Here is a 23858-nt window from a genome sequence, read left to right as displayed (position 1 = left end):
ATCTGCTATTTTCATCCCACAGCTGTTCCTGATGCACCTGGGACTCCAGAGCCTAGCAATGTAACAGGGAACAGCATCACTCTCACCTGGGCAAGGCCAAAATCAGATGGTGGAAGTGACATTGATCAATATATCTTGGAGAGAAGAGAAAAAAAGAGTATCCTCTGGGTCAAAGTATCCAGCAAGAGACCCATTTCCGAGACAAGATATAGAGTCACCGGGCTAACTCAGGGCAATGAATATGAATTCCAGGTTATGGCAGAAAACAAGGCTGGTGTGGGGCCACCTAGTGGTGTGTCGAGGTTGATCAAATGCAGAGACCCAGTTCATCCACCAGGTCCTCCTACCGTGGTCAAAGTGATAGATACATCAAAGACAAGCGTCACCTTAGAATGGACTACACCAGTTTTTGATGGCGGCTTGGAAATTATTGGCTACATCATTGAAATGTGCAAAGCTGATTTGGGAGATTGGCATAAAGTCAATGCTGAGACTTTAATCGCTACCAAGTATACTGTGACTGACTTAGAACCAAATGAACATTATAAATTCCGAGTCAGTGCAGTAAATACCGCAGGCAAAGGAGAAAGCTGTGAAGTTGCTGCTTCAGTACAAACAGTGGATAGGCTTTCTTCCCCTGAACTTGATATTGATGCTAGCTTCAAGCAGACTCACATAGTCCGAGCAGGTGCAAATATCCGTCTCTTTATTGCCTTCAAGGGCAGACCTGTTCCTATTGCTACATGGTCCAAAGCAGACTCCGATCTCAACTTACGAGCTAACATTCACACAACAGACTCATTCAGTACATTAACTGTAGAGAACTGCAACAGAACGGATGCTGGAAAATATGTGTTTACTGTAGAAAACAACAGTGGTAGCAAATCTATTGCTTTCACAGTTAAGGTGCTAGACACTCCTGGACCACCAGGTCCTATTACATTTAAGGATGTGACTAGAGGCTCCATCACTTTAATGTGGGATGCTCCCATTTTGGATGGAGGTGCACGTATCCATCATTACGTTGTGGAGAAGCGAGAAGCAACCCGCCGTAGCTGGCAAGTTGTTTATGAAAAATGTACCCGCCAAATAGCTAAAGTCTCTGATCTTGCAGAAGGTGTACCCTATTTTTACCGTGTCTCAGCCGAAAATGAATATGGACTAGGTGAACCGTGTGAATTAACAGAGCCAGTGGTGGCCACTGAAGAACCTGCTCCACCTAAGAGATTAGATATTGTTGATACTACTAGGTCATCCGTGGTACTTGCTTGGCTTAAACCTGATCATGATGGTGGCAGCCGTATCACTGGATATCTACTAGAGATGAAACAGAAAGGAACTGATGTTTGGCGTGAAGCAGGTCAAACCAAGCAGCTCACTTTCACAGTAGAAGGTCTTACTGAGAACAATGAATATGAATTTAGGGTCAGAGCAAAGAACGATGCGGGCTACAGCCAGCCAAGAGAAGCTTTCTCCTCTGTCATTATTAAAGAGCCACAGATTGAACCAACAGCAGATCTTAGTGGAATAACTAAGCAACTTATAACTTGCAAAGCTGGAAGCACGTTCACTATTGATATACCAATTAGTGGGCGCCCTATTCCAAAAGTGACCTGGAAACTTGAGGAAATGAGACTCAAGGAAACGGATAGAATGACTATCAAGACAACCAAAGATAGAACCACACTGATTGTTAAGGACAGCATGAGAGGTGATTCTGGCAAATACTATTTGACTCTTGAGAACACAGCTGGGACGAAGACATTCACTGTCACAGTTATAGTTATTGGAAGACCAGGTCCAGTTACACGCCCCATAGAAATATCATCGGTGACAGCAGAATCCTGTGTCTTGTCCTGGAAGGAACCTGAAGACGATGGCGGGACTGATATTACTAACTACATCGTTGAAAAACGCGAATCCGGTACAACAGCATGGCAGCTCATAAACTCCAGTGTCAAGCGTACACAGATCAAAGTTACTCATCTCACTAAATATATGGAATATACTTTCCGTGTCAGTTCTGAAAACCGATTTGGCGTCAGCAAACCTGTTGAATCAGTACCAGTGGTGGCTGAGCATCCATTTGGTAAGGAATCATTGTTGCAACGAATGTGCATAAGTTTTGCTTGAAAAAGAATCCAGGTGTTTTAACATTTCTCTCTTTTTAATTAGTCCCTCCAAGTCCTCCCACAAGACCCGAGGTCTATTTTGTTTCGGCCAATGCCATGTCTATCCGATGGGAGGAACCATATCATGATGGTGGCAGCAAAGTTGTGGGATACTGGATTGAAAAGAAAGAACGCAACACAATCCTTTGGGTAAAGGAAAACAAAGCTCCATGCTTTGAGTGTGACTACAAAATCACTGGACTTGTAGAAGGTCTGGAATACCAGTTCAGAACATATGCATTAAATGCTGCTGGGGTGAGCAAAGCCAGTGAAGCTTCTAGGCCAATTGTGGCCCAAAACCCAGTTGGTAAGTATAGCACAGAAAAAACATGTTTTCTATTTTTATTTAAGAGAATCATTTTTTACAATTAAAGAAAAATAACCTACATGTCGACCGTAATGTTCTTTTTCAGATCCACCAGGTAGACCAGAAGTGACAGATGTCACACGGTCTTCAGTTTCATTAAGCTGGACGTCTCCACTTTATGACGGTGGAAGCAAAATTGTTGGCTATATCGTAGAACGCAAACCCTACAATGTGACTGGAGATGGACGCTGGTTGAAATGCAATTACACCATTGTTTCAGAAAACTTCTTTACCGTAACAGCCCTCAGTGAAGGAGAGGAATATGAATTCCGCGTATTAGCAAAGAATTCTGCTGGAGTGATTAGCAAAGGTTCTGAAACCACAGGTCCCGTCACCTGCAAAGATGAATATTGTAAGACTTTTTTTTCAGAGGTATTTCAATTTTGTTGAACATGTCACCTTTAAAAGAAATTTATGTTGAGAGTTTATTCATCTTGTTTTTTTCATAGCACCACCTAAAGCTGAGCTGGATGCCAAATTACGAGGAGACATTGTAACTGTTAGGGCTGGATCTGATCTTGTTCTCGAGGCATCAATTGGTGGAAAGCCTGAACCCAAAGTGTTTTGGTCTAAGGGCGACAAGGAGTTGGATTTATGTGAAAAGATCTCTTTGCAATATACCAGCAGGCATGCTGTCGCAATCATCAAGTTCTGTGACAGAAGCGATACCGGAAAATACACATTAACTGTTAAAAACGCTAGTGGAACAAAACAAGTTTCTGTTTTGGTCAAAGTGCTTGGTAAGTGTTGCACAGTTCACAATTTCTGAGAGAACAAGCTCTTACTTTTCAAGCCAATGTTACTTCATTGCACCAATTCTTTATTATTATCATCATTATTTTATCTACAGATTCTCCTGGTCCATGTGCTGGCAAGATCACCATTAGCAGAGTGACAGAGGAGAAATGTACCTTGGCTTGGAATGCTCCTCAAGAAGATGGAGGGGCAGAAATTACTCACTACATTGTGGAGAGACGTGAGACTAGCAGGCTGAATTGGGTTTTTGTCGATGCAGAGTGTGCAACCCTCTCGTGCGTAGCAACAAGACTTATCAAGAATAATGAATACATATTCCGTGTAAGAGCTGTCAATAAGTATGGACCTGGAGTCCCACTTGAATCAGAAACAATGGTTGCTAGAAATTCATTTAGTAAGTGCCTCCTTACTTCAGTTAGATTTTTTTTTCCCCTACTGGATAGATGTGTAAGAGATGTCTAATTTTTTTCCTTTTTTTAAAAAAAAATCATTTCAGCTATTCCATCACCTCCTGGGATGCCGGAATCAGTGGGTGCTGGCAAAGAGCACATCATTATTCAGTGGCTGAAACCAGAATCTGACGGGGGAAGTGAGATAAGCACCTATCTGGTAGATAAACGAGAAAAGCGAAGCCTACGCTGGACACGAGTAAACAGAGACTACACCATTTATGACACCAGGTTGAAAGTCACTGGTCTCATGGAAGGCAGCGAATATCAGTTCCGTGTTACAGCAGTAAATGCTGCTGGCAACAGTGAGCCCAGTGAAGCATCTCAATATATTTTGTGTAAAGAACCATCATGTAAGTTCCCCAAACTAATGTCGTCATGGTTAATTCCAAATTGAGTGATATAAATGATTTTTTTTGAGTCTTGGTTATGAAATAGTCAACAGAGTTTTTTTAAAAAATAATTTGAAATCTCAGATGAATTTATTTATTTATTTATTTATTTATTATGGCATTTATAACATTTATATAGTATCTTGTGACTAGGTTCTCAGGGTTACTTATGCTTTTGCATTTAAGTCGGTGAAATCTTACAAAATCAATTCTCTTTTAGTTGACATAGATAGGCACCTTGCTTGATCAGATTGAGATAACTATCAATAGTCAATGTTCTGTCAGAAATAGTGCTCCGTTTAAATCAGAAAACTGTATTTTTTTACAGAAATAAAATAAAACCAAAAGATTTGTCTTTAAGCATTAAATACTACAGGTCCAGCTGGTTTAGTACAATTGAGACAAGTAATTCCTTTTCGGGTCAAGGGTATCAATAGATTACTTTATACTGCACTTATGATCTAATTCACCACTATATATTTCCATCAGAGAACAGTTCCCTGGATCAGGTAAACTACTAACTCTAGTGTTTTGTTTTCTGAAGACTCATATATATCTTTTAGGTTAGGGGTCAAAATGAATTGAACCTATCGGGCCTTTAAATTGTTTGCAAAAGACTGAGGAAGTCATTCACAAAGTCTTACAGATGCGTTGCAGAATTAGTGTGTTTAGTTTTAAGTTGATTTACCTTTAAAGAGAGAATAAAAAGGAAACAATCCTATGGAGTAATATAAATAGTCTGAATTTCTAAACAGTTTTTCACCTGAGATGTCCATCGACAGAGTAATTGTTCAGAAATAGGAAGGGTCTGAAAATGTATGACGTTATCAAAATTTTTGCGATCAAAATGAAACCTTCCCAAAGCCTTCGAGAAAAATAAAAACAATAACAACTTGTTCTTTTCAAAGATACTCCTGCACCTCCTTCTCCTCCAAGAGTTGTAGATACTACTAAGACAAGCATAAGCTTAGCTTGGACAAAGCCCATGTACGATGGCGGAGTTGACATATTGGGCTACATTCTTGAAATGAAAGAAGAAGGCACTGACCAATGGTACAGGGTCCATACTACAGCCACTATAAGGAATCCTGAATTCACTGTGACTGGTCTTAGACAAAGCCAGAAATACCGCTTTAGAGTGGCTGCCACCAACATAAATGGGATAAGTGAATACAGCGAGTCGCCAGCCGAAATAGAACCAGTGGAAAGGCTAGGTAACCTCACATTTATTAAGCTTTCGCAGATTTCTATTTACACCCCTGTGTTTAGAATATTCAGACGAGAGGCTCATCTTTTATTTCTCCTCCCATTGACAGAAATCCCTGACCTTGAGCTTGCTGATGACCTAAAGAAGACCGTTACTGTCAGAGCTGGCGGCTCTTTACGTCTAATGGTCTCAGTGTCTGGCAGACCAGCACCAATAATTACCTGGAGCAAAGCGGGTGTTGACTTAGCAAGTCGGGCTATCATTGACACCACGGACAGCTATACACTCTTGGTTGTGGATAAAGTTAACCGCTACGATGCCGGAAAATATGTCATTGAGGCTGAAAATCAATCAGGAAAGAAATCGGCCACTGTTCTTGTAAAAATCTATGGTAAGTTAACACTTTTTTTTTACACAACCGCCTTGTTTATTTCACGACGAATGAAAAGATATTTGAAACTGCACAACAATCAAGTCACAGAGAGCCAGGCAAATGGCAAAAAGAGAAAAAGAAGCATGATCATGCCAGTGGAGGTCTGTGAGTATTGTTTTGTCAAGAAGGAAAAAAACTGTGTTGCACAACGCAATGTAATAAATAATTAATATTTTCTTTCCCTCCCCCATAGATACTCCTGGCCCTCCAGGATCTGTGAGAGTAAAAGAAGTCACCAAAGAATCTGTAACGATTACTTGGGACGTTCCTGCCATTGATGGTGGAGCACCGGTCAATAACTATATCATTGAGAAACGTGAGGCTGCCATGAGGGCTTACAAAACAGTAACTACTAAATGCAACAAAACCATTTACCGAATTTCTGGACTCCTTGAAGGAGCTCTATACTATTTCCGAGTTCTACCAGAAAATATCTATGGAATAGGTGAGGCCTGTGAGACATCGGATACAGTGCTTATATCTGAAGTCCCAAGTGTGCCACAGAAACTGGAGGTGATTGACATTACTAAATCGACTGTGTCGCTTGCCTGGGAGAAACCACAGCACGACGGTGGCAGCAGATTAACTGGCTATGTCATTGAGGCCAGTAAAGTTGGGACAGACAGGTGGATGAAAGTTGTAACCCTGAAACCTACCGTCTTTGAGCACACAATCATTTCACTAAATGAAGGAGAACAGTACCTGTTTAGGGTCCGAGCACAAAATCAGAAGGGTGTCTCAGAACCAAGAGAAATAGTCACAGCCGTCACCGTGCAAGATCTAAAAGGTAAAAGCCATGGTGAAAAGTGCAACGTTGTGCGTAGCAGTAATTCATAGTTTGACTTGATTAACCATATCGTTTTTAAAAACTCTCTTTTTTTTTTTAGTTCTACCCATAATTGACCTGGCTGGAATTGCTCAAAAGACCATTCATGTACCAGCTGGAAGACCTATAGAATTAGCAATTCCAATTTCTGGACGGCCACCTCCAGCTGTTTCTTGGTTCTTTGCTGGCTCTAAACTAAAAGAATCAGAGCGTGTCAAGATTGAAACAGTTGCCAAACTCACTAAATTAACTATACGCGAAACAACAATACGAGATACTGGGTCGTATACACTTGAACTGAAGAATACGACTGGAACTGTTCTAGATACAGTCAAAGTTATTATTCTTGGTAAGATTTTTGGTCTGTTTAAAATATATCCTTGTCTTCTGTTTTGTTTTGATCATTTCCCCCTTAAGTAAAGCACACTGTTGATTTTTTTAAAAAAAATATTTTTGGAATCCTTTATGCTTTATTTTTCTTTTCCACAGATAAACCTGGACCACCCACCGGACCTATTAGAGTAGTTGACATTGATTCAACTTTTGTAACTATTTCCTGGGAACCCCCTGAGATGGATGGTGGTGCAACATTAAGTGGATACGTGGTAGAGCAACGTGATGCCCACCGTCCAGGGTGGTTACCGGTATCTGAATCTGTAACTCGGACAACATTTAAATTTTCTAAACTGACTGAGGGTACCGAATATGTATTCCGTGTGGCTGCGACGAACCGCTTTGGAATTGGATCCTACTTGCAATCTGAGATTATAGAATGCAAGAGCAGAATCAGTAAGTTAATATTTTGCTTTAGCCCTCTGCATTAAAAACTAAAAAAGAGATATAAAGAAATATTTTAAGACCCAACATTATATACATTCTGTTCTTCTTTTGCTTAAATAATCAGCTACATTGAACCGGTCACAAAATACTTGTTACGTATACATATACATATACATATACATATACATATACATATACATATACATATACATATACATATACATATACATATACATATACATATACATATATATATATATATATATATATATATATATATATATATATATATATATATATATATATATATATATATATATATATATAAAATTATGATTAGAGGGATCATAAAGTAATATGACTATAAATGGAATCACGTTCTCATTTTTTTCCCCTGCTTTATCCATCTAGGCATCCCAGGTCCTCCTGGTACTCCAGAAGTGTTTGATATCTGCCGTGATGGAATGACACTTACTTGGTATCCGCCAGAAGAGGATGGTGGTTCACAGATCTCTGGCTACATTGTGGAGCGCAAAGAAGTGAGATCAGACAGATGGGTCCGTGTGAACAAAATTGCTGTGACTATGACACGCTACCGGTCAACAGGGTTAATTGAAGGCCTGGAGTATGAACACCGTGTCACAGCTATCAATGCTAGGGGCACTGGCAAACCAAGTAGAGCATCAAAGCCTGCAATTGCTATGGATCCAATTGGTAAATAATGTGCCACACTTGCTAGGAAATATTTAAGGAATAGTAGATTCTACTATGTTGAACTGCCTTTTTGAAAAGCAGTGTTAAATGTGCAGTTCTGTTAACTAGAGTTATGTCTCTTCTCGTTATGTATTTCAGCTCCTCCAGGCAAACCTCAGAATCCAAGAGTTACAGATACTACAAGGACATCGATTTCCCTGGCTTGGAGTCCACCTGAAGATGAAGGTGGATCTAAAGTCACTGGCTACTTAATTGAAATGCAAAAGGTTGACCAGTTTGAATGGACTAAGTGTAACACCACACCCACCAAAATACGTGAATACACTCTAACCCATCTTCCACAAGGGGCAGAATACAGATTCCGTATTGTAGCCTGTAATGCTGGAGGTCCTGGGGAACCCGCAGAGGTACCAGGAACAGCCAAAGTAACAGAAATGCTTGGTAAGAAAATTGAGCTCTTTCTCCTTAATGGAACCCAATGTTTAAAACTTAAGAATGCTATTTAACCATTTTGTATCTAACACAAGATATATATTTTTTCCCTTCCCCCAGAATATCCTGATTATGTACTGGATGAAAAATACCTGGAAGGTGTATTTGTAAGGCAAGGTGGAGTAATTAAGCTCACAGTGCCAATTAAAGGTAAACCTATTCCAATTTACAAATGGACTAAGGAAGGACTTGATGTCCTCCAGAGGGCTATGATTGCCACTTCTGAAACAGATACTGAATTGATAATCAAAGATGCAGAAAGAGAAGATTCTGGTACTTACGATTTAACACTTGAAAACAAATGTGGCAAGAAGGTAGTCTACATCAAAGTCAGAGTCATTGGCATTCCAAATCCACCAGAAGGACCACTTGAATATGACGACATACAAGGCCGCTCCGTTAGAGTCAGCTGGAAGTCTCCATCTGATGATGGTGGTGCTGATCTATTGGGATATATTGTTGAAAGGCGTGAAGTACCAAAGACTGCCTGGTACACAGTTGATTCCAGAGTAAAAGGTACATCATTAGTGGTGAAAGGACTCAAAGAAAATGTGGAATACCACTTCCGTGTTTATGCTGAAAACCAATTTGGTGTGAGCAGATCTCTGAAATCTGAAGATCCAGTTGTGCCAAAGACACCTCTGAGTAAGTACACATCTCAATTCTGGTGGTTGTGGTTGTTGTGTCATTACTAATACATTTAGACTTATATATCGTTTCACAGTGCTTTACAGCCCACTCTAAGAGGTTTACATAGTTAGCATATTGCCCCCAAGAATCTGGGTACTCTTTTTACTGATGTTGGAAGCATGTTTGGTCCAGACTGTGGGGTTGTTAATTTAACTGGGTTTTAGATTTACTCTTGGGGCTTGAATTTAATTTAATTGTTTTATTTGTTTTTAATTTTTTGTATTCATGGTTTTAACTGCCCTGTAAACCGCCCTGAGTCCTACGGGAATAGGGCGGTATACAAATCCAATAAAATAAATAAATAAATAAATAAATGAAAGGATGAGTCAGCCTTGACCTGGTAAGGATCAAACCCCTGGCACTGCAGCCTGCAGTACTGCATTCTAACCACTGTACCACCATGGCTCAGTGGTTAGGTTAGGATGAAAGATAATGACTAGCCTAGTCATTATTATTTAGAAATGACTAGACATTTCTAAAATATCACAACTGAATTGAGATTTAAACTCAGTTTTCCTGGGGGAAGATGTATAGTAACTGTTGTGTTCTTCTTAACAGATCCTCCAGAGGCTCCAAGTTATCCACCGGAAATACTTGATGTCACAAAAAGCTCTGTCAGCTTATCTTGGTCCAGACCTAGAGACGATGGTGGCTCTCGTGTCACTGGCTATTATATTGAACGCAAAGAAACATCTACTGATAAATGGGTCAGGCATAACAAGACCCACATCACAACTACAATGTATACAGTCACAGGACTGGTTCCAGACGCTGAATATCAGTTCCGTATTATCGCCCAAAATGATATTGGTGAAGGTGAACCAAGCCCTGCTTCCGAACCAGTTGTGTGCAAGGATCCGTTTGGTATGTAAATATGACGTCAATATCAGAAGGCATTTAGGTAAAAATTTCAGAGAAGATAACCCTTCATTTCTTACGATTTCCCCCCCCCCCGCTCATTTTACAGATAAACCAAGCCAGCCTGGAGAAATTGAGATCATTTCTATATTTAAAGATAGCATTACTCTAGAATGGGAGCGCCCTGAGTGTGATGGTGGTAAGGACATCATTGGATACTGGATTGAGTATCGCCAATACGGACAGACCGCGTGGAAAAAATGCAATAAAGAACGCATCAAAGACAGACAGTTCACGGTGGGCGGCTTGCTGGAAGCTACAGAATACGAATTCAGAGTTTTTGCAGAAAACGAAACTGGAATCAGCAGGCCACGTAGAACAGCAATGACAGTGAAGACAAAACTGACATGTAAGATGTGTTCATTTTATTTTATGGTATAATCAACAAAGTCATTAGAAGATACTAAAGTTAACGAGAAGAATGCTATGGATCCATCATGTGGGTTGATTTGATTATATACTTTAGAAACAACTTGACTGTTCTAACATAAAGAGTGAGAAATTTAATACAGGTAGTCCTTGACTTGTGGCCACAATTGAGTCTAAAATTTTAGTTGCTAAGCAGGACAGCTAAGTGAGTTTTGCCCCCATTTTATGACCATCCTGGCCACAATTGTTAAGTGGATGGCTGCAGTTGTATAGTCAGAAATTCAGGTGTTAAGTGAATCTGGCTTCCTCTTTGACTTTGCTTGTCAGAAGGTCACCCAAGGTGATCACATGACCCTGTGACATTGCAACCATCATACACAGGAACCAGTTGCCAAGCATCTGAATTTTGATTGCATGACTATGGGGAGGCCGCAACGGTAGTAAATGCAGAAAAAACGGTCACAAGTCACTTTTTTCAGAGCCACTTCTAACAGTCGCTAAACACTAAAGTTGAGGACTGCCTGTATATTTCTTCTGCCAAGTGGATCACAATGTGATATATACAGTACTAATCACAGTACTAATGAAGCTAAATATTGATTTTAATGTTTAGAAAAATAAAAATTATATGTATCTCTATAAATAAAGGTAAAAGTAAAGGTTCCCCTGCACATGCGTGCTAGTCGTTTCCAACTCTAGGGGCCGGTGCTCATCTCCGTTTCAAAGCCGAAGAGCCAGCGCTTGTCCGAGGACATCTCCGTGGTCATGTGGCTGGCATGACTAGACGCCAAAGGCGCACGGAACGCTGTTACCTTCCCACCGTAGTGGTCCTTATTTTTCTACTTGCATTTTTACGTGCTTTCGAACTGCTAGGTTGGCAGAAGCTGGGATGAGTAACAGGCGCTCACTCTGTTACTCACTCTGTTACTCTGTTACTCTGTTACTCTGTTAGCTCTATAAATATTTTGGTTGAAAAGATGGAGCATGCTAAAATAAAAGATATCCCCAAAATAGACAACATTTAGCATTTTTTTCTTTCTTTTTTTCTTGTATAAATGCAGCTGGAGAAGCCCCTGGAGTAAGACAAGAAATAAAGGATGTCACTACAAACCTAGGGGAGACAGGTCAGCTATCGTGCCAGATTCTTGGGAGACCTCTTCCTGACATTAAATGGTATCGTTTTGGCAAAGAACTAGTACAGAGCCGAAAATACAAGATGTCGTCCGATGGGCGCACCCATACATTGTCTGTGCTGACAGAAGAGCAAGAAGATGAAGGACTTTATACCTGCAAGGCTACCAATGATGTTGGAGAAATTGAAACCAGCGGCAAGCTCTTATTGCATGCTTCTCCACAATTCCATCCTGGTTTCCCCTTGAAAGAGAAATACCGTGCCGGTATAGGTTCTACTCTTCGCCTCCATGTCGTCTACATTGGTCGCCCAGTGCCTGCTATTACTTGGTTCCATGACAAGAAACTTTTAAAGAACACTGAAAACATTACGATTGAGAACACGGAGCATTATACCCACCTGTCCATTAAAAATGTACAGCACAAGACGCATGCCGGAAAGTACAAAGTGCAGCTCAGTAACATTTTTGGAAGTGTTGATACTGTACTCAATGTGGAAATACAAGGTAAGTGCTACCTTTTCTTCCCCTCCCTCAAAAGTTATGTAATCAACCGTGTTTTTCGTGTATGGCTTTATGCACCGCCTCCTTTTTCTGCAGATAAGCCAGACAAACCTGCAGGACCAATTGTCGTGGAAGCTTTGCTGAAGAACTCTGTCGTCATCAGCTGGAATCCACCTGAAGATGATGGTGGCGCCTTCGTCACAAATTACGTTGTAGAGAAAAGAGAAGCAAAAGAAGGTGCCGAGTGGCAGCTGGTGTCATCAAGTATTTCTGGCAAAACCTGCAGGATCGTTAATCTAATTGAAAATGCAGGGTATTATTTCCGCGTCTCTGCTCAGAACTTATTTGGCATCAGTGAAGCCTTAGAAGTTTCTTCAGTTGTTATTATCAAGACGCCATTTGGTAAGTCCATGTAAAAAATAAACCATAATCCATTGTTGAATTTAATCAAACCGTCTACTAAGCAAATCAACTTCATGTCCTGGAAATGTTTTGTTTTACAGAAAAGCCAGGACAACCAACTCAGCCAATTGTATCTGCTATTACAAAAGATTCCTGTGTTGTATCTTGGAGGCCACCAGCAAGTGATGGAGGCTCAAAGATTAGAAATTACTACCTTGAAAAGCGGGAAAAGAAGCAGAACAAATGGATTGCTGTTACCACAGAAGAAATTCATGAAACTGTCTATTCTGTCACAGGCCTTATTGAAGGTCTGGAATATGAATTCCGTGTAAAATGTGAAAATCTGGGTGGTGAGAGTGAATGGAGTGAAGTTTCACCACCAGTCATTCCCAAATCTGATATAGCAATTCAGGCACCACATTTCAAAGAAGAAATCAGAAATCTGAACGTGAAATTTAGAGGTCACGCCACATTTGTTTGCAAAGTCACCGGTCACCCTAAACCTGTTGTAAAATGGTTCAGGCAAGGCAAGGAGATTATGCCAGATGGTGAAAAGGTGAAGGTACAAGAATTTAAGGGAGGATATCATCAACTGGTGATTACAAATGTAACAGACGACGATGCTACTGTGTACCAAGTGAGAGCAACCAACCAAGGAGGATCAATTTCTGGAACTGCCTCCTTAGATGTTGAAGGTAAATTATGTGTGGGGGGGGTTTAAATTACAATTATTTTTTGTTTATTTGTTAAATGCAAGCTGATGGGCAAAAATCCAAACTTCCTTTTGATTCCTTATATTTAAGATTTTTGTCCAATAATTTCAGTGCTAAGAGAGCTAGGGTAGGGTCAGTGGTGGGATTCAGCCAGTTTGCTCCAGTTTGGCAGAACCGGCAGCAAATTTGTTGTTGCCCAGGCCCAGAATGGACTTCCAGAAGTGGCATTCACACAGAGAACCAATTGTTCACATATTTGAATCCCACCACTGGGTAGGGTTAGATTAAACATTTGACAAGATACCACTGCATGGACTCTCATCTAAACAGCAGGCCTTATAGAATAATATTCTGTTACATAATTTAAAAAACAATATATGGAACACATTTTTAAAACAATTAATATATGTTGTACCATCATTTTCAGGGAACAAATATCTCACAACTGCTTCTATCATAGAAAAAAAATCAGTTTTGCCTAAATTGGCATTCAGAATTTTAGCATGCCTTTTGTGAAATGGAAAAAATTTATGGCAAAAAGTAAATTTCAAATATTAGCCTTTAAGCTGCAGAAATGTCCCACCCCCTAAGAATCAGTTTTCCTCTATTAAAAACAAAATTAAATTTGTTTACCGTATTCAGTTTTGCTAACTTAATTTTTTTGTGTTGCTTTTTTTTAAATAGTTCCTGCTAAAATCCACTTACCTAAAAACCTGGAAGGAATGGGAGCAGTTCACGCCCTCCGTGGTGAAGTTGTTAGCATCAAAATTCCATTCAGTGGCAAGCCTGATCCAGTGATCACTTGGCAGAAAGGACAAGATCTCATTGACACAAATGGACATTACCAAGTCATTGTTACAAGATCCTTCACATCCCTTGTTTTCCCTAATGGGGTGGACAGAAAAGATGCCGGTTTCTACATTGTCTGTGCTAAGAACAGATTTGGCATTGATCAGAAAACAGTTGAATTAGATGTGGCTGACGTCCCTGATGCACCAAGAGGATTGAAAGCAAGTGAGGTTTCAAGGGATTCTGTCAACTTAACCTGGAATGCTCCAGCCAATGATGGTGGAAGTAGAATCACACATTATACTATTGAGAAACGCGCTACAACAGCTGAAAGATGGATCCGTGTTGGTCAAGCTCGTGATACACGATACACTGTAGTAAACCTGTTTGGTAAAACAAGCTATGTCTTCCGCGTTATAGCAGAAAATAAGTTTGGTCAGAGTCAGCCTTCTGAACCAACAGACTCTGTTGTAACCAAAGAAGATAAGACGAAAGTAATTAATTATGATGAAGAAGTTGATGAGGCCAGAGAAGTCACCACAGCAAAGGCAGCTCATTCTTCTACAAAAGAACTCTATGATAGATATATGATTGCTGAAGAACTCAGCCGTGGACAATTTGGAATTGTTCACCGGTGCGTTGAGATTGCTTCCAAAAAGACTTACCTGGCTAAGTTTGTCAAAGTTAAAGGTGCTGATCAAGTACTAGTAAAGAAAGAAATTTCTATCCTAAACATTGCTAGACACAGAAACATTATGTATCTTCATGAATCATTTGAAAGCTTAGAAGAGTTGATCATGATCTCTGAATTCATCTCTGGAGCTGACATCTTTGAAAGATTGAACACTCCTGGTTTTGAACTTAATGAAAGAGAAATTGTAAGCTATGTACGCCAAGTATGTGAAGCCCTGGAATTCTTACACAGTCACAGCATTGGAAACTTTGATATCAGGCCTGACAACATTATTTATTTCACAAGAAGAAGTTCTACAATTAAACTTATTGAATTTGGCCAGGCAAGACAACTGAAACCCGGTGATAATTTCAGGCTTCAGTTCACTTCTCCTGAATATTATGGTCCTGAAGTCCATCAACATGATCTAGTTAGCACAGCCACGGATATGTGGTCACTTGGAATTCTAGTTTATGTACTTCTCAGTGGCCTGAATCCTTTCCTTGCTGAAACAAACCAACAGACAGTAGAAAATATCATCAGTGCTGATTATAATTTTGATGACGAAGCCTTCAAAGATATAAGTATTGAGGCCTTGGACTTTATTGATCGCCTACTAGTAAAAGAAAGAAAATCTCGTATGACTGCTACAGAAGCTCTTAACCATCCGTGGTTGAAGCAGAGAATCGAAAAAACCAGCACTAAAGTAATCAAAACATTAAGACACAGACGTTACTACCAAACACTGGTGAAGAAGGAATGGACTACCGTTATATCAACTGCCCGTATTTCGTGGGGAGGTGCTGTCAGATCTCAGAGGGGAGTTACTGTTGCTAAAGTTAAAGTGGCATCAATTGATATTGGCCCGCTATCTGGTCAAATAATGCATGCTGTTGGGGAAGAAGGTGGACATGTCAAATACGTCTGCAAAATTGAAAACTATGACTCGGCCACACAAGTGAACTGGTATTTTGGAGTAAAACAACTAGAAAACAGTGAAAAATATGAAATCACCTACCATGAAGGCATAGCTACAATGTATGTCAAAGATATTGGTAAAGCAGATAATGGTACATATAGATGCAAAGTTGTAAATGATTATGGGGAAGACAGCTCCTATGCAGAACTATTTGTTAAAGGTGTCAGAGAAGTTTCCGACTATTACAGATGCAGAACTGTCAAGAAAGTGAAGCGCCGAGTAGATACCATGAGACTTTTGGAGAAGCCGCCAGAATTTACCTTGCCTCTATATAACCGAACAGCCTACGTTGGTGAAAATATCCGGTTTGGAGTAACTATAACAGTTCACCCAGAGCCTCGTGTAACCTGGTTCAAATCAGGTCAGAAAATCAAACCAGGAGATGATGATAGGAAGTATACCTTTGAAACAGATAAAGGTCTTTATCAACTTCTAATCCACAATCTTAATGAGGAGGATGATGCTGAATACACTGTGCTGGCACGTAACAAATACGGTGAGGATAGCTGCAAAGCTAAACTAACTGTTGTTCATCATGCTCCTGCTGAAGCTACCACTCTGCGGCCCATGTTCAAAAGGCTGTTGGCAAATGCTGAATGTCAAGAAGGCCAGCATGTCTGCTTTGAGATAAGAGTCTCTGGCATTCCAAAACCAACACTGAAATGGGAAAAAGATGGCCAGCCTCTCTCAGCTAGTCCCAATATTGAAATTGTACATGAAGGATTAGATTATTATGCTTTACATATAAGGGATACCTTGCCTGAAGACAGTGGCTATTACAGAGTTACTGCTACAAACAGTGCTGGTTCTGCAAGCTGCCAGGCTTACTTGAAAGTAGAACGCTTGAGATATGTCAAGCGTGAATATAAGTCTGAAGAAGAGAAGCAGAAAGTTGTACAGAGAAGAATTGACAAGACTGTGAGAATGGCAGAAATTCTTTCCAGAACAGAATCTGTTCCATTGACACAAGTAGCCCAAGAAGCTCTGAGAGAAGCTGCTATTCTGTATAAACCAGCTGTAACCACAAAAACTGTCAAAGGTGAATTTGAACTGAAGAAAGAAGAAATTAAAGAAGAAAAAAGACTCCGAATGCCTTACGAGATCCCAGAGCCCCGCAGGCGCGTGGCCACTGCTCTTGAAGAAGATCAGAACATCAAATTATTTGTGCCTATGTCAGACATGAAGTGGTACAAGAAGCTGAGAGACCAGTATGAAATGCCAGGAAAACTTGACAGAATTGTTCAGAAGCGACCCAAGCGCATTCGTCTCTCCAGATGGGAACAATTCTACGTGATGCCACTGCCACGCATTTCGGACCAATATAAGCCTAGGTGGCGCATACCTAAATTGTCACAAGATGATCTTGAAATAGTGAGACCAGCACGTCGTCGTACACCATCTCCTGATTATGACTTTTATTATAGACCAAGAAGGCGATCCCTTGGTGACTTATCTGAAGAAGAACTGCTGCTGCCTGTCGATGATTACTTGGCCATGAAGAGAACTGAAGAAGAAAGATTGCAACTTGAAGAAGAATTGGAGTTAGGCTTTTCTGCTTCACCTCCGAGCAGAAGCCCTCCACGCTTTGAACTGTCCTCTCTTCATTACTCTGCAACAGAAGCTCAGAGAGCTGCAGAACTATCTAGAGAAAGAGGGTTGAGATATGCAACCTATCATATACCCTCTAAAGAAGACACGACTGCAACTTATGCACAGCTTCGACAACGTCATGACAGGGCAGCTTATAGGTCATCTAAACAAAGGGAAAGAATAATGGCTGAGAAAGAAGATGAAGAACTCCTACGACCAGTTACTACTAGACAGCGGCTCTCTGAATACAAGAGTGAACTGGAATATATGTCACAAGAAGAAAAGAGACGGTTGAGAAGAAGGAGAGAAAAAGAAATAACTGAGATCACATCAAAAGAGGAAGAAGAGGAAATAGAAATGGTGAGGCACGTTCATCGGGAATATTCACCTCCTTCAAGGTTACTCAGAAGAAGACGTTCTCTTTCTCCAACTTATATTGAACTGATGCGACCTGTGTCAGAATTAATTCGACCTCATTCACATCCTGTGGAAGAACCTGAGAGAAGATCTCCCACGCCAGAGAGAACTCGTCCACGTTCACCAAGTCCAGTATCCAGTGAGAGATCTCTCTCTAGATTTGAAAGGACAGCAAGATTTGATATATTTTCCAGGTATGAGTCCATGAAAGCTGCTTTGAAAACTCAAAAAACAATGGAAAGGAAACATGAAGTTCTGACTCAAGAACCTTTCACTCTAGATCATGCTCCACGCATCACTCTACGAATGCGCTCACATCGTGTCCCATGTGGCACCAACACCAGATTTATTCTGAATGTTCAGTCCAAGCCAACTGCTGAGGTGAAATGGTATCATAATGGTATTGAAATCCATGAGAGCCATAAGATACATTCCACTAACATTAGTGGTGTATTGACCTTAGAGATCCTTGATTGCCATATTGATGACAGTGGCACATACCGTGTTGTGTGCACAAACTATAGAGGAGAATGTTCGGACTATGCAACATTAGATGTTACAGGAGGAGACTATACTACCTATAGTTCCCAGCGCAGAGATGAGGAAGTTCCTAGAACTGTTATTCCTGATCTGACAAGAACTGACGCATATGCAATCTCTTCATTTAAGAAAATTTCTGAAACAGAAGCAAGCTCTTCAGTAAGAGAAGTCAAGTCAGAACTGACAGCAACAAGGGAGTCATTATCATCATATGAACATCATGCTTCTGCTGAAAAGAAAATCAGTGCGTCAGAGAAAAAATCAATAGAAGAAAAAGCTGTGCACCGGAAATTTAAAACCACTCTACCTGCTACAATATTAACAAAACCCCGCTCAATCACAGTTTCTGAAGGAGAGACTGCAAGATTTTCTTGTGACACCGATGGTGAACCAACACCAACAGTGACATGGCTACGTGGCGGACAAGTTCTCGTTTCTTCCGGGCGTTATCACGTGATATGCACTGAATATAAGTCTACATTTGAAATTTCATCTGTTCAGATCTCAGATGAAGGCAGCTATACTGTTGTGGTAGAGAATTCTGAAGGAAGGCAGGAAGCTCACTTTAGTTTAACTGTTCAGCAAAAACGGGTTCCAGAAAAAGCAGTTACGTCACCTCCGAGGGTCAAGTCTCCTGAACGTCATGTGAAATCTCCAGACAGAGTAAAATCTCCAAAGCGAGTAAAGTCTCCTGAACCATCTCCTGCCCCCTCCAAAGCAAAATCAACTGCTGCAGAGAAAACTGCCCCAGCTGAAAAAATAGACCTGCCAGTTGCTGTCGCTCCCAAGATAACACAACAACTGAAGGTGGATGTTTCTGGTGATAAAGTAAAGCTATTCTGCGCAGCTGAAAGCAGCGCGTTAAGTGTTCGAGAAGTATCCTGGTATAAAGATGGCAAGAAATTAAAAGAAGATGATCGTTTCAAATTTCATTATGCAGCTGATGGAACTTATGAACTTAACATTCATAACCTTCAGGACTCTGACCAGGGTGAATATACATGTGAGATTATTGGAGAAGAAAGCTCTTCTAAAACTAGCTTCCAGTTTACTGGACAAGCATTCAAAAGTACAAGTACTCAGATATCAAGCTTAACCAAAACGCAAAAGCTGGTTCAGAAAGAAGCAGAAGTCCTTGAATTATCTACCCAAAAGAGAGCTACAGTGACTTCTCAAGAAAAGGCAGTAGTCCAAGAGGAAATTGTTAAGAAGTCTCTAATATCTGAAGATATTAAGAAGCCTTACCCAGAAGTTATAGCTACTACCAGCAAAATGTCAGTGTCAGCAGGCCAAAGAACTGTTCTCAAAGCCAATATTTCCAATGCTTCTGATGTAAAATGGCTGCTAAATGGAGTAGAGTTAGCTAACTCTGAAGATTATAGATACGGTGTATCTGGAAGTGACCATACATTGACCATTAGCAAGGCTACTCAGAAAGAGGAAGGAATACTTACCTGTGAAGGAAAGACAGAAGATGGAATCATCAAATGTCACTTTGAAATGACTGTTTCCAAAGATCTTTCAAATGCCCCAACCTTCATCACTCAACCAAGATCTCAAAATGTTAATGAAGGACAAGATGTGCTACTTACCTGTGAAGTCACTGGAGATCCTTCTCCTGAGATCTACTGGTTTAAAGATAATCAACCAGTAAGTAATGATTTGTTAGCCATAAAAAAATTTTTTGCATGCTTGGATTAAACATGACCTTAATTAAACCTCTCTTCCTGTTATCAGATTGCTCTCTCATCCAACGTCCAAGTGAATCGTTCCAAGAATGTTTATTCTCTTGCAATCCAAAATGCTGCATTGAGCGATAGTGGAAAATACACAGTCAAAGCAAAAAATTTTCATGGGCAATGCTCTGCAACAGCATCCTTGACCGTCCTTTGTAAGTTTATTTTGTCTTCCAGTTTTCCCTTAATGGCACTAAGACTTAGAAAAGCAGCTGATTTTGTGAACTCTTCAATGACGTACCGCTTTATGGACTGAATCTAAAGTGCAATATAAATGAGGATGTTACTATATTTAAATAAGCGTATAATGAATATTTAAGAAAACATTTCATGCCAGCTCAGTGTTGCCATAAAGCTTTCAAGTATCCTAACGTATCTTGGCTATTAACCCCTTGGTTCTGGTGGTAACTGATTAAAAAACTCTCAAGAATATTAAATTCCAAAAGGTGCACAGCCTTCAGGATTTTAAAAAAGTATTGAAGTTTGCAGATAAAATATAAGGTTGCACGTATCCGAGGAATCATTGGGTTACTTTGTGTTTGCTATCTATTTGCACATAGACTTGTATTTAAGGAAAACTGTAGTATTTTTTAACGGTGCTTTCAGTGAATATAAATAAGGAAAACAAACCACCATTCTAAGTATTGCTTCACAATTCTTTAGTAATTATAATTTTATTTAGTAATTTCAAGTTATATTTCCCTGATCATAGTCACAATAACTTATTTAAGATAGAGAGGGGAAAAGAGTATTCTTGCATTATTGTCCGTTATTGGGACCTTACGTCAAAAGCCAGTTTTCCTCAAATTGCAAGCCATTCCTGTTTCTCTTTTCATAAAGTCGTTAGAGAACATGTGTCTTTACCAGCTAATGTGGTGTCATTGGTTGTTGTTTTTTTCCCCATGTATGTTTGCTATGCTCCACAGCTCTAATTGAAGAATCTCCAAAAGAGGTAGTGTTGAGGAGAAGTGGTGAAGCGAGCATGCAGGACAGTTTCTCTTCACAGTCATTTCAAATGGCCGCTTCTAAACAAGAAGCTTCGTTCAGCAGTAGCAGTATGACTGAAATGAAATTTGCAAGCATGTCAGCCAAAAGCATGTCTTCCATGAAAGAATCCTTTGTAGAGATGAGCTCCAGCAGTGTAACGGGGAAATCTAGTCTGACCCAAATGGAGAGTTCAACTAGTAGCTTGCTCAAATCTGGTACGAGAGGTGAGCAATACAATTATACGTAGAGCTAGAGAAACCCCCGCTACTTCCTTTAGAATACCTCCTGTCCCAAGGAAGTCATAACCTCCACTAAACTTGTTTTTTTTCTTGTTTTGCAAAGGGACACCTCCCAAAATCGAAGCACTTCCAAGTGATATCTCCATCGAGGAAGGAAAGGTGCTGACCGTCTCCTGTGCTTTCTCGGGAGACCCTACTCCTGAAATCACTTGGTCCCACAGAGGGCAAAATATTTCTAGTCAGGGGGGCAGATTCCATATTGAAACCTGTGAAGATTTAACCACGTTTATCATCATGGATGTTCAGAAGAACGATGAGGGCCTTTACACGCTGAATTTAGAAAATGACTTTGGCGTTGACTCTGCCACTGTGAACATTAACATTCGATCAATGTAGAAAGTGCAATTATTTTCTTTGCACTTGACCTCTGCCAAGTGACTCATATTGACTCAGATAACTGATTTGTAAATATATAGTTTTTAAAATAGTATTTTTATACACCTTCCTGAACGAGACAAGATCCTAGAAATTACACTATGACTTATAGAGTCATGTATGATGTGACTTTAAAACATAGTTTTTCATTTGACATGTACATACTGTATATAGCCGACGATAACGGTTATGGAGATTTGTACCATTTGTTTTATGACATTTGAAAATGTAACTTTTGGAACCGTTGGTAGGAGAAAGTTTCTGACGGAACGAATACCCTGCTCAACATTGAACTAATATTGGTGCCTCAACACAAAGTTGATGTCTAAGATTGCCTCAACAGGTAGAGAGGCTCCCTGTTGAAGACTCCTTTCCTGACACCTAAGAGATGATGCTGTACACGTTTCACGTGTGCATGAATTTATTTGCAATCAGACACATAAGCCATTGGTGAGGTTTGCATTTACCCTCCTGTAAGCCCCACTCTAATAGCCTATGTTGGGTCTGATAAAAGTCAAACTTTATTTTGCTCATGACTGATTTACCATAGATGGAACAAAATGTCAGCGGCCAGCATTTTGTTCATCGCCTCTTTATGCATTGTTTCTGGCACAATGACTGCCTGAACAGCTTTACAAAAAAAGTAACATCTACCTGGCTATCCCGTTGTTGAATGAAGCTGTTTAGGAACTCATGGACAGAAGCAGTGCCAACTCTTGGAGGTTCCTTGGATGCAGTGATTGTGTCATAGTGTTAGTATTTAGGTAGATAATGTCAAGTCCAGGCAACTAAGGTCTGAACCACAGTTTCAAGAAAATGTAAACTGTTGCTATAACATCATATTTGGCCCTGGATATAAATTTAGTTTAGTTTCATTAGTAAACTGTTAGTGAGCTGTTAGCTATTTTACTGAACCTCCTTGAGATAGTGTTCCTTTTAAATAAAGCATGCCACCTGCACATTACCACCTCTGTGTCCTAGTTCTTCCTTTTCCCTCTGTGTTCTACTTCCATTCCTACTTTCAACATCTGTTTGCTGGTGGAGGGGAGGGTAACCCATGATCCAAAAACTGTAAATGATCCTTCAGTTCCTTAACATTATGAAATTCGGCTACATGATTTTGGATTGTTGTCAGACACAGTTTCTCCTATTTAAATATTTAATCTTATACCTACAGAAGATGAACCCTTTAAAGTGGGGTGTCAAACTCAATTTCATTGAGGGCCACATCAGCATTGTGGTTGCCCGGGGGGGCGGGGGAGTGTGGCTGGCATGGGTGTGGCCTACTGGGTGGGCATGACCAACTCAATGGCACTCACGTCAGGGGTGCCTGGGCAGGCCTGGGCAGGCCTGGGGTGGATCCGAGGGTCTCCAGTGGAGGGGGGCGGGACCAGGATGAGCGCTGCGGTATGGTCCACTGGAGGAGCCTCACTGTCCCTCTCAGGCTGTGCAGGGGACCTCTGGACAGTGGCACAGACTTCCAGGGGCCCTGGGCAAGCACCTAGAGGTCAAGCACCTAGCCCAGCCCTTGAGCTCCCATGGTACCAGAACCCCACAGCCCTGCCTAGCCCAACTGCACTTACCTGAGGGGGCACCCAGCTGCGCTTACATCCTCCTCGAGGCTGCAGCTGCTGTGCTCACTCTCCTTAGCCAGGTTGCTCATGGTGGGTGCAGGAGGGCAAAGTGCATGGGTCAGAGGGAGGTCCATTCCCTCTCCATGTGAGGAGACCTGGCTTTGTAACCAAAGCATCCTCAGCAATAGGATAGAGGACCACCAGGGGATGGCAAAAGGGCAACAGGGCTGCCGGTGGCCAAATGCTAAGGCTGGACTTCCCTCAGGCCCTCCCTCTCTCTCATTCCAATCTCCCTCTTTGCTTCCTTCCTCCCTCCCCTCCTTCCCTGCCTCCCTCCTTTTCATTCCCATCTCCTTCCTTCCCTTTCTTCCTGTTTCCCTCCCCTCCTTCCTTCCTCCCCTTCCTCCCTCTCTCTGTGCCCAGGAAGGGATGAGGGGAGGGGGAGAGGTTGGCAGCAGGTCTCTCAAAGAATAACAGAGTTGGAAGAGACCTTTGAGGTCTTCTAGTCCAACCCCCTGCTCAAGCAGGGGATCTATACCATTCCAGACAGTGGAATATCCAATCTCATCTTAAAAGCCTCCAGTGA

At 40.8% G+C, this 23858-nt stretch overlaps 1 protein-coding gene across 1 annotated transcript in view; it reads left to right on the top strand.

The window, feature by feature from the left end:
- TTN (titin) overlaps positions 1 to 22707 on the top strand; it is a 314129-nt gene extending 291422 nt beyond the window's left edge. The window contains exons 300-322 of the mRNA XM_081340361.1: positions 23 to 2089; positions 2176 to 2478; positions 2585 to 2890; positions 2988 to 3278; positions 3389 to 3688; positions 3791 to 4096; positions 5044 to 5349; positions 5452 to 5733; positions 5969 to 6562; positions 6663 to 6950; positions 7091 to 7390; positions 7793 to 8095; positions 8234 to 8536; positions 8648 to 9232; positions 9836 to 10141; positions 10245 to 10544; positions 11626 to 12201; positions 12295 to 12600; positions 12702 to 13295; positions 13998 to 19951; positions 20039 to 20192; positions 20964 to 21248; positions 21367 to 22707. Coding sequence (XP_081196487.1) covers positions 23 to 2089; positions 2176 to 2478; positions 2585 to 2890; positions 2988 to 3278; positions 3389 to 3688; positions 3791 to 4096; positions 5044 to 5349; positions 5452 to 5733; positions 5969 to 6562; positions 6663 to 6950; positions 7091 to 7390; positions 7793 to 8095; positions 8234 to 8536; positions 8648 to 9232; positions 9836 to 10141; positions 10245 to 10544; positions 11626 to 12201; positions 12295 to 12600; positions 12702 to 13295; positions 13998 to 19951; positions 20039 to 20192; positions 20964 to 21248; positions 21367 to 21659 — 15302 coding nt within the window. The 3' untranslated portion in view covers positions 21660 to 22707. The remainder of the gene's footprint in view (positions 1 to 22; positions 2090 to 2175; positions 2479 to 2584; positions 2891 to 2987; positions 3279 to 3388; positions 3689 to 3790; positions 4097 to 5043; positions 5350 to 5451; positions 5734 to 5968; positions 6563 to 6662; positions 6951 to 7090; positions 7391 to 7792; positions 8096 to 8233; positions 8537 to 8647; positions 9233 to 9835; positions 10142 to 10244; positions 10545 to 11625; positions 12202 to 12294; positions 12601 to 12701; positions 13296 to 13997; positions 19952 to 20038; positions 20193 to 20963; positions 21249 to 21366) is intronic.
- The last annotated feature ends 1151 nt before the right edge of the window (positions 22708 to 23858 follow it).

The sequence above is a fragment of the Vipera berus genome (assembly GCF_964194415.1).
Source record: "Vipera berus genome assembly, chromosome: 1".
NCBI classification, from domain to species: Eukaryota; Metazoa; Chordata; class Lepidosauria; order Squamata; family Viperidae; genus Vipera; species Vipera berus.
The sequence above is the reverse complement of the archived record's forward strand: the minus strand, read 5'-3'. Positions and strand labels throughout refer to the sequence as shown.